The sequence below is a fragment of the Gossypium hirsutum genome, chromosome D02 (assembly GCF_007990345.1).
Source record: "Gossypium hirsutum isolate 1008001.06 chromosome D02, Gossypium_hirsutum_v2.1, whole genome shotgun sequence".
NCBI classification, from domain to species: domain Eukaryota; kingdom Viridiplantae; phylum Streptophyta; class Magnoliopsida; order Malvales; family Malvaceae; genus Gossypium; species Gossypium hirsutum.
The window spans coordinates 13,282,978-13,292,871 of NC_053438.1; the positions used below are offsets into that span (position 1 = coordinate 13,282,978).

Sequence of the window (9,894 nt, forward strand, 5' to 3'; positions counted from 1 at the left end):
AATGTATGACCTTCTGTTCAAGATATTTGGAAGATGTTGAAACAAGGTTGAACAGACCAAATAGAAATGTTGGACTCACGGATCATAACTTTGCCGAGACTTATTTGTTCAAAAGTTTTGGAGAACCAATCGGTAAAGTTGAAATTACAGAATTAGATGATTTATCGTGGGTTCAAGCACATCGATATGTTCTGTTTCACCACGAATCAATGGAACCTTTACGCAAGTAAGTTTTAGAAATTTGATAAATATTCATCATTTAAAAATTGTTTATAGTCTAACAAACTGAACATATTTTTAACATAGTGAGTACAAACAAATATTGAGATCTCGTTCGCGCTCTCGAAGAACACAACATCGAGATATCAATAAGTTGTTTACAGAATCTTTTCATGAATGGTTAAGCCAAACGGTATGTAATTAGAGCTTTAAGTTCTAGAAATAATAATATTTACTCAAAACATTTTTAATTACTCAGTTTACTTTTCATTCAATAGGTTTGGAGTGGGAAGAACGTCACCGACGAAGTTAAATGGCTTTCCCAAGGTCCAAATCGGGTGGTTAAAAGATATAGTGCGTTCCTCATAAACGGATTCAGATTTCATACAAAATATCGCGAGAGATTGAGGAGAACGCAAAATTGTGGAATAGTGGTTAATTCCTCAATTACAAGTTATGCTAGTGCTAGGGACAATAATCCTGTGGAGGGAAATGTGGAATATTTTGGACTTCTTACTGACATAATTGAGTTGGATTACTACGGAAAATGGAAAGTTGTCTTATTTCGAGGTGATTGGGCCGATGTTAATACTGCACGTGGAATCAAGCAAGATCAATTTGGTTTCACAATGGTAAACTTCGCTCGATTGATTCACACAGGACAACAATTGATTGATGAGCCGTATGTATTTTCTTCTCAAGTCAAACAAGTTTTTTACTCAAAAGACCCAACTGATGAGGGTTGGTACGTTGTACTCCGTAACATCCCTAGAGACTTTTTTGACATGGGCAGTGGAAGTAAAGATGACATTGACGACAGAACACAAACTTTGCCATTTCCAGAACAGAACTTAAACGAAAACATCCCTAGTACTAGTACACAATTTCAATGGGTCCGTCAGGATACGGATGAAGAGATTTACGAATTATAATGTAGTAAGCTTTTACGATTATCTAATTACATCTACGAATGATGGTATTTCAACTATTTTATATGTGATATTATTGTTGTAATTGAATACTAAGTTTTCAACTAATTTATTTGTATTGCAGATAAAATGCCTAGAAGAAAAGTGCGATCGCACCGCATTGTTCAAGGTACTCCAAACTCGGCGGAAACAAACAGCACTAAACAACAGACTGCTATTGGATCTTCGAATGTTCCGGTTACACCTGAGGAACCTATAGAAGTTCAAAGTAATTTAACATTTAATTTACATGTGTGTTGACTTCTTGTTTTTTTTAAATTAGTTAAATATTACAATACTTTTATTTTTCAGATGAAACTGGTGGGACACGGAGAGGTCGCGGACGTACGGTACTGAGCGATTTATATGACCTAGATCCAGTCGAGCGTGTCCAAGTATCCAGTAATAGCTTTGGTCAGCCTGTTGGATCAGAAGCTCGCCTTTTAGCAGGATACATGGGCATTCTAGCACGGAATGCAAATATGTTGCCAATTAACTTCGAGTCATGGCATAAAGTGCCCGAGAGTAATAAGAACCAAGCTCTCGATAACATTAAGGTAACAAAACGTGTATGTCATTTATAATACTTGGGTTTAAGTTTCGTTTACATTTACTTTCTTAAGTTGTGTTTTTTGTAGGCGAGATTTACTCTAGAGGTCTCCGATGCTTATGTAAAGAAGGCATTGGGAAAAAGATGGAGAGACCATAAGAGCACTTTAAAGAAAGACTATTTTAAGACAAAAACAACACTCGACGAGAGATTACAAAATGTCCCGCCGGGAATGCTGAGGTACTAGTGGGAAGAGGTTGTTAGATTTTGGACTTCAAAGAAAGGAGAGGTATGTGTAACTTATAAAATTTTGTAATTATTTTGGTGTATAGTATTTCCTAATTAACGTACTAATAATTTCATAATGTAGGATCGTGAAGAAGTTTGAAAAAAAGTAGGCAGCAACAAAAATTCACTCACACAGCTGGGTCGAAAAGTTTTGCGTGTGTAGCTCATGCAGAGGTATTTTCAATTTTTTAATATTGGCAGATATTTATTACTTACTTACATTAATATTTTTACTATTGTATTGTAGGAACTGTCGTCCGGTCAAAAAGTTGGACGCCTTCAACTTTTTGACATTACACATAGGAAGAAAGATGGAAACCCTATGACTCCTGAAGCTGCAGAAATTATGGTACGTTTGCTTAATTAATACAATTTCACTTGTTTTAATAATTTATAGTGTTTATTTTCTAACGATTTATTTCATTTATTGTAATGCAAATATTGTTAAGTTATGTTGCATTAGGTTTTTTAATATATATTGCATTCCTAACTATTTGATTTATTTTTTAGGAAAAATTAAAGGATAAAAAGGCGGAGTACGAAGCGATTGCTTCCAGTGATAGTTCTGTTCATATTGACGACATTGATAACCGGATTATCACTGAAGTTTTGGGTCCTGAAAGGTATGGTCGGGTTCGATTTCAAGGATCTTTTGTTAACCCATCCCAATATTTTGGATCTAGCTCGCAACAATATATGCCTTCGAGGAGTCGAGCAGAAGCTAAAGTTCAGAGGTTAAGAGACCAGATGGCTCAGATGCAAGCGACAACAATTGAGCAAATTACACAACTTAAAGCGGAGGCAACATCGAGAGAAGCTGAGGTTCAAAAAAGATATGAAGAACTCCAGCTACAACTGAAAGCAGATGCAGCAGCGAGAGAAGCTGAGGTTCAACGAAAGTATGAAGAACTCCAGCAGCAGCTTAAAGCAGATGCGGCAGCAAAAGAAGCAGAGGCGGCAGCGAGAGAAGTACAGGCTGCAGCGAGGGAAGCAGAGGCTAAAGCGAGGGAAGCAGAGGCTGCAGCGAGGGAAGCCGAGCAGCGTCAAAAGTTCGATGAACTCCAGCAGCAGCTTCAGAGTATGATGAAGATGTTTCAGCAGTCGCAACAGCCGCCGTCTTAAACTATCGTGTAAATATACTTCGATTTTGACTTTTAATTATCATTTTAACTTTTAACATTTTTGTAAGAATAATACGAATTTTATTTTATTTATTGATATTTATTATTTTATTTGTTTACTATATAGATTTATTACTTTTGGCTGGTTTAGATATGATTTCTTCTGATTTGTTTTTACAGGAGGGCTGAAAATATAAAAAAATTTATTTTACAAATCTGCCAAATTTTGTGGCGTTTTTAAAAAAAACGCCACTAAAGGTGTTGGCCTTTAGTGGCGTTTTTGGTCAAAGCGCCGCTAAAGATAAGGGTCTTTAGCAGCGTTTGTGGAAAAAGCGCCACTAAAGATCATGGTCTTTAGCGGCGTTTGTGGGGAAAGCGCCGCTAAAGATTAGGTTCTTTAGTGGCGTTTTGTTGTCGAAGCGCCGCTATAGATCAGGGTCTATTGCGGCGTTTGAGGGGAAAGCGCCGCTAAAGATTAGGTTCTTTCGTGGCGTTTGTGGTCAAAGTGCCGCTATAGATCAGGGCCGCTAAAGGTCTTAGTCTTCAGCGGCGTTTGTGCTAGAAGTGCCGCTAAAGATCAGGGTCTTTAGCGGCGCATTCATTAGCGGCGTCTGTTGCGGCGCTTTCTAAAAAAGTGCCACTAAAAGCCTGTTTTGGTGTAGTGTCTGTATTTGGAATTTTGAGGAATTGAACCCTAACTCACTGAGTTCTGATTTTTCATTTGACCTAAATAACTTAATTTCGAAGATTAGAAATGCTGCACCCTAACTTACTGGGTATGACATTTTACTTCTTCGAAATAAGGGTGGTCTTATCATCCAAGTTAACTTATTCAAATTTTCTTTTAAAATCTTTTCAAATTTTCGACACCAAGACATTAAACAATCAATTCGGTACCAATTTTAGGCGTTAAGAGGGTGCTAACCCTTCGTCGTGCGTAACCGACTCCTGAATCTGTTTTCTCAAACTTCGTAGACCAAAATCGTTTTCAATGTGAGCCGATCACACCTCAATAAAGGATCGGTGGCGACTCCAATTTTCATTTTTAAGTCAATCCATTTTTAAAGGAAAAGTGGTTTCGACAAATGGTAGATCTAGCAAACTGCAGATGAGAGGTACCATGGGCAGCAAGAAGGCACAGCAACCAATTGAATACCGACAATCTGACATAGCCACGCAGGACGACAACTTTAAAATGATGAAATAAAGTTGTTTAAGTGATCAAATGATCATAATAATGAGGGAATTAAAAGTCAACTCTTAAAAATCACATATTTTCTTGAAATTTGACTTAAGATGAGCGAAAATGCTAAGGGTATATTTGGACACCAAATACTAATTAGATGAAATTATAATTACTAGTAATTACAATTTTTAGATGTACTTTATTGTTAGAGTGTAATTACATCGTAATTCTTTATATCATGTTCGGTAGTATAAATTATAATTACAAAACTACATAATTTAAAATTCTAAAAAGATATTAATTATTATAAAAAGTATCAATAATACTTGATAAAATTTTTTAAACAAGCAACAAAAACCTAACTCAAACCATCGCATATAATATATTAGTTTAAAAAACGTACTTGACAATACGATTACTAAAATAATTTAACCAGAAAAGTAAACATCCTAAGCAATTTATCTAATTACTCTAGCATTTCATATTTGTTGAGTTAGTTACTCTTTAACATCAAACATATAATTATTGTTATTGCCGATTGATTCTTGACCAAGTATAAATTATTAATAAGAAATATTATATAATTAAATTAAATTTAATATAAATAATTTATAATAAATACTATATATTTTAATTAATTATTATTAAATCCGAATATATAAAAAACTATCTTTCATCAATAAAAATTTTAAATTATTTAAACAATATTAATAAAGTAACATATAATTATTATATAGATAAATTCATCCATGATGTAAACTTTCAAGTCAAACCTTCTTTCTTTCTTTTCTTTTTCCGTTATGATAATATATAATTGAAAAATGAAAATCAAACCGAAAATCTAGCATTAAAATTAGATCACTTTGCTCTGGTGTTCGCATTGCTGATTGTTAAATTTGGGTTAATTTACACTTTACTCCTGTATTTAAACTTTTTTTTTTATTTAAATTCGGAAATGACTAGCTAAAGTGGTACTTCTTTTAGGTGCCTGATTAATAATACTAAATTTTTAATACATGTGGCATGAAAGGAATGGTTGGATTGATAAAAATAAACGGTGTTAGTCAAGTATTTAAAAAAAATACCACTTTAACTAACAAGTTTTCAAGTTTAGGTTAAATTTAACTAAGTATAAATTATAAAGTTGAGAGACTAAAGGGTACTTAGTCCTTATAATTATATTTTAGATTCATAATTTATTTATTGATTAATTGTAATTAATTTTCATGTTTTTTATGATAGTAATATAATGCACAAAAAGATTCTTAGAACTTGTTAGTTAAAGTCCTAAGAATGCAATTAAGAAGAGAAATGGTTGTGAATTGAGTTCACCTCATCAGACGAATTAATTGAAATATCAGAATGCAAAATCAGATTATATCATTTTATGTGATTTGCATTTAATTACATTACTTGAGAACAGAAATAAGCTACTTTATTTTCCAACAAATTATTGCTTGTAAGAACTTAAAAAAAATAAAGACACGAAATGGAATACGTGTCGATTAAGGAACTTTGGGGTATTCAAACAAAACTGTGGTAAAACAGATTTTTAATTATTATTATTATATATCTTCTTCTATTGATATAAAGTTAACACTTGTCAGAGAAATCAATGCAAAATTTCCCGCCATCAAACACTTTGGGGAAGCCAAGATAAACGTACCTACAAGGTTGCACCATTTTCTGAAGAAAATTCTACAATTTTACAGTTGAATCACCGTATAAAACCAAGCATGTCTCTGTTTTTTAATTGTATCCCAAAACCATATCTTTGTCTTTACTGCTCTCCCAGTTTTCCAATATGTCTCTCTTCCTTTTCATGCTCCTCGTCTCCATTTTGAACCCTGTGGTTTCTCATAAAAGCTGCGATTTCCCAGCTGTGTTTAACTTGGGTGACTCTAATTCCGACACCGGCGGATATGCTTCTGCGTTCACTACACCCACTTCTCCTTATGGAGATACCTACTTTCACATGCCTGCTCGCCGTTTTTCCGATGGGCGGCTCATCATTGATTTCATAGGTATGTTATAACTTCATTCGCCATTGCTATGCTATGACCACATGTTTAAAAATAACAATATATATAGATACTTTAGTACACAGAAAATATATATTTTTAAAATAAATATTTATTGTACTTTAAAAGAATACTTCTCTCATCGTCTTAAGTTTATTTGTGGAATTCTGTTAATCTATCAAATATATTTTCATATATATAATCCTCACGTTGAAAAAGATTAATTATGGATAAAAGTGATGTTCTTACTTTATGGTTTATTTTGGCAGCTGAGGCATTTGGTCTGCCATTTATTAATGCCTATCTTGATTCAGTGGGGACCAATTTCTCGCATGGCATAAACTTTGCCACCGCAGCATCTACAATCAGATTACCTATTAGTGTTATCCCTAATGGTGTATTCAGTCCATTCTATTTGGGGTTTCAGTACTCACAGTTTGAGCAATTCAAAGTCAGATCTCAAATGATTAGGAAACAAGGTCAGTATATATTTCAAGTAGCATTTTATTATTTAAAAAATGACCTGGGATTGTAAAAGTTAAGATATAAACTCTAAATATGTAAGATGCATTACCTGAACCAACCGTGATCTTTTCCATGCACAGGAGGGTTGTTGGCAGGTTTAATGCCCAAGGAAGAGTATTTTTCTAAAGCTTTATACACATTTGATATTGGCCAAAACGATCTTGCAGAAGGGTTCTTTCCAAACTTGACTATACAAGAAGTCAACGCTTCTATTCCTGATATAATCAACAAATTCTCAGAAAATATTAAGGTATAATCCTATTCAGAAATTTGATCCAAATACCCAAGTTAAAATTTCAATGATTTTGACCTAATAGTTCTGAGGTCAACTTTTTTTTGTTTTTTTTTTGCAGAATATATACAATTTAGGAGCAAGATTCTTTTGGGTTCACAACACTGGACCAATCGGTTGCTTGCCTTATGTTTTGGTTGCATTTGCCTCAGCTGAAAAGGACCCTGCTGGTTGTTTAAAGCCTTACAATGAAGTGGCTCAGTATTTCAATCTGAAGCTACAGGAATCAATAGCTCAACTCAGAAATGAATTCCCTTCAGCTGCATTTACATATGTAGACATCTATTCTGTGAAGTATTCTCTGTTTGCTGAACCCCCAAAACATGGTAATTTGACAAAGTACTCGTGTTTGGCACTTGTGTTGGGCCTATATCAGCCCGAGTTTGAGCTTTGTATCTGATTCTGGACTAAATTTTCAGGGTTTGAACTTCCACTTGTGACATGTTGTGGCTATGGAGGTGAGTACAACTACAGTGCTTCAGTTCTATGTGGAGGAACAATTACGGTGAATGGTACAGAGATATTTGTGGGTTCATGTGATAATCCACCTGTTCGTGTGGTTTGGGATGGAATTCACTTTACTGAGGCAGCTAACAAGTTCATTTTTGATCAAATTTCGACTGGTTCGTTCTCCGATCCGGCTGTTCCATTGAAGCAGGCATGCCAGAGCTAGAGGAATTCAAAATAAACTTTCTGCTAAAGCATATAGACACATGAATAAACCAAAATTTAACTGGCTTCTCTTGTATGTAATAAGTGTCTACCTCATTGCTGCAGAAGATGATGTTATTTTAGTTTTTCTATTTTTAAAACAGAAAATAAATATATAATATTTCTTTGTTTTTGTTTTTCTATTCGTTTGTTTATTTCCAATTTCTTGCCTTTTTAACTTTATAATCAAGGTTTTGATGTTTATCAATTTTGGCCTATTGGAACATAAAATTAGGAACCAAAAGGCATTGAGAATAGATGTGATCATGGGCCGAGCCGGGTCAAGACAAAATTTTAAGCCCGTTTTCTAGGTCCTAGCCTGGCCCGGCCCGAAAGAAAATTGATAAGCCCAAGCCCGGCCCTACCCGGCCCATATTTGATTAAAAAAATATATATCTAGTATATAATTTGGGTCAGGTCGGGCTCGACCCGAAAAAGTCTTACCCGAGGCTCAGCCTGTAATAGCCCGATTTTCAGAAATGTCAAAAACAGTGGTACAAGATCACCAAATTCAGAAAATAAGCTCGTAAATTTCATTATTAATAACTACGAGCCAAATATGATTTTTAAGAGATTTTTGAATTAGTAATTTGTGTTTTATAAAAATTTATTAAGTCAAGAAATTGAGGAAAAGAGGTATCGAGACCTCGATGTTATAAACCGAGCCGTAAATATTTTTATAAATATTTACGGAGTGTCAATATGGTAGTGTTAAAGTTTCGTTAAGAAATTTTAAAGTTCTGATAATTAATTGAATAAAAAGAACTAAATTGTAACAAATGCAAAATTATAGAAAATGATTAAATAGCTTAAAAGATAAAAGGAAGAGGGCTTAAAAGGCAAATAGACACAAAGTCCATTTGGGCTGGACGGCAAAGGCATGAAATCAACAACAAAGTAAGGAGAATTAATGGCAAAATTGGAATATTGCAAAATTTACTTAATAAAGTTAGGACCAAAGTGGAATTATCAAGATTTCTCTTTATTTTTCTGCATTCTCATCAGCAAAAACACCATAGAAGGGTTTCCTTAAGCTGGTTCTACATATTTTTACTGCAGGTAAGTTCGACTCTTGATTATTTCTTGAAAATTTTGTGTTTTTGTCACTTTTACAACTAGGCCCATTTATGGTATTCATTAGTTTTCGATTCTATGAAAGAAGTTGAAAGTTGCTATGAATACATGCTGGAAGTATGATGATTTAGCATGGAATTAGAGATTTAAATTGTTCTTATGCTGATTTTATTGAAAGAATTGAATAGAAAGTGAATGTTTGGGACCTAATAGTAAAAGAGTTTGAAGTTAGGGTTTTATGTGGAAATTATGAATTTCAATAGTTGTGAAATAATTTATAATGTCTAGGTAAAGTACTAATGGAGAAATTTTAGCTTAATTCAGGGGTTAATTGAGCAAGGACTGAATTGTATGAACTGTGAAATTTGGGGCAAAATGGAAATCAACATTTTACACTAAAACAGTTTTGGACAGCAGCAGTGGTTTAACTTTGATAAATCACCAAAAACTGTGGGAATTGAATTAGAGGGTGGATAAAATATGGATTAAAGCTTATTGAGTCTAGTTTCTCATAGAAGAAACAGTGTAAGTAATAAAATTGTAAATTATGAGTTATAATAAATTTTGTGAGACAATGTCAGAATAATTTCGGGTTCCCCTGTTCTGATTTTGGAAAATCATCAAAAATTGAAGAAAAATAATTATGAGTTGTAATTTATATTCTTAGAATCCTTAATGAGTCTATTTTCAAAAGAAATAAATAGAAACATTATCCGAATTCTGTACAATTAGATAATTCATTTTTAGTGAAGAGTGGTCGGAACTGCCAGACAGTGAAACAGGGGAAACTTTAAAGAATAAACTGTACTATTTGGCTAAACCAAAAATTCTGAAAATTTTATGGTAAGAATATATGTGAGTCTAGTTTCAAGAAAATTAACGGATCTTAATTTGGATCTCTGTAGCTCCAGATAAAAATAATTTAGTGACTCTGACTCA

General features: G+C 33.6%; 1 protein-coding gene and 1 long non-coding RNA gene across 4 annotated transcripts; both read left to right on the top strand.

The window, feature by feature from the left end:
• Positions 1-892: 892 nt before the first annotated feature.
• On the top strand, positions 893-1,519 carry LOC121214620 (uncharacterized). 2 transcript variants are annotated; one of them, XR_005910210.1, is made up of 3 exons: positions 893-1,155; positions 1,273-1,416; positions 1,500-1,519. It is a non-coding gene; the product is annotated as an uncharacterized lncRNA (long non-coding RNA). The 2 variants fall into 2 exon arrangements; XR_005910211.1 differs by having other exon boundaries at positions 893-1,152.
• Positions 1,520-6,016: 4,497 nt separating this feature from the next.
• LOC107908023 (esterase) lies at positions 6,017-8,018 on the top strand. 2 transcript variants are annotated; one of them, XM_016835304.2, is made up of 5 exons: positions 6,017-6,356; positions 6,623-6,832; positions 6,959-7,128; positions 7,232-7,496; positions 7,590-8,018. In XM_016835304.2, exons 1-5 carry the CDS (start codon positions 6,137-6,139, stop codon positions 7,841-7,843), a joined length of 1,119 nt encoding a protein of 372 aa, XP_016690793.2. In that variant the 5' UTR covers positions 6,017-6,136; the 3' UTR covers positions 7,844-8,018. The 2 variants fall into 2 exon arrangements, with proteins under 2 accessions (XP_016690793.2, XP_040944388.1); XM_041088454.1 differs by having other exon boundaries at positions 6,019-6,356; positions 7,046-7,128.
• The last annotated feature ends 1,876 nt before the right edge of the window (positions 8,019-9,894 follow it).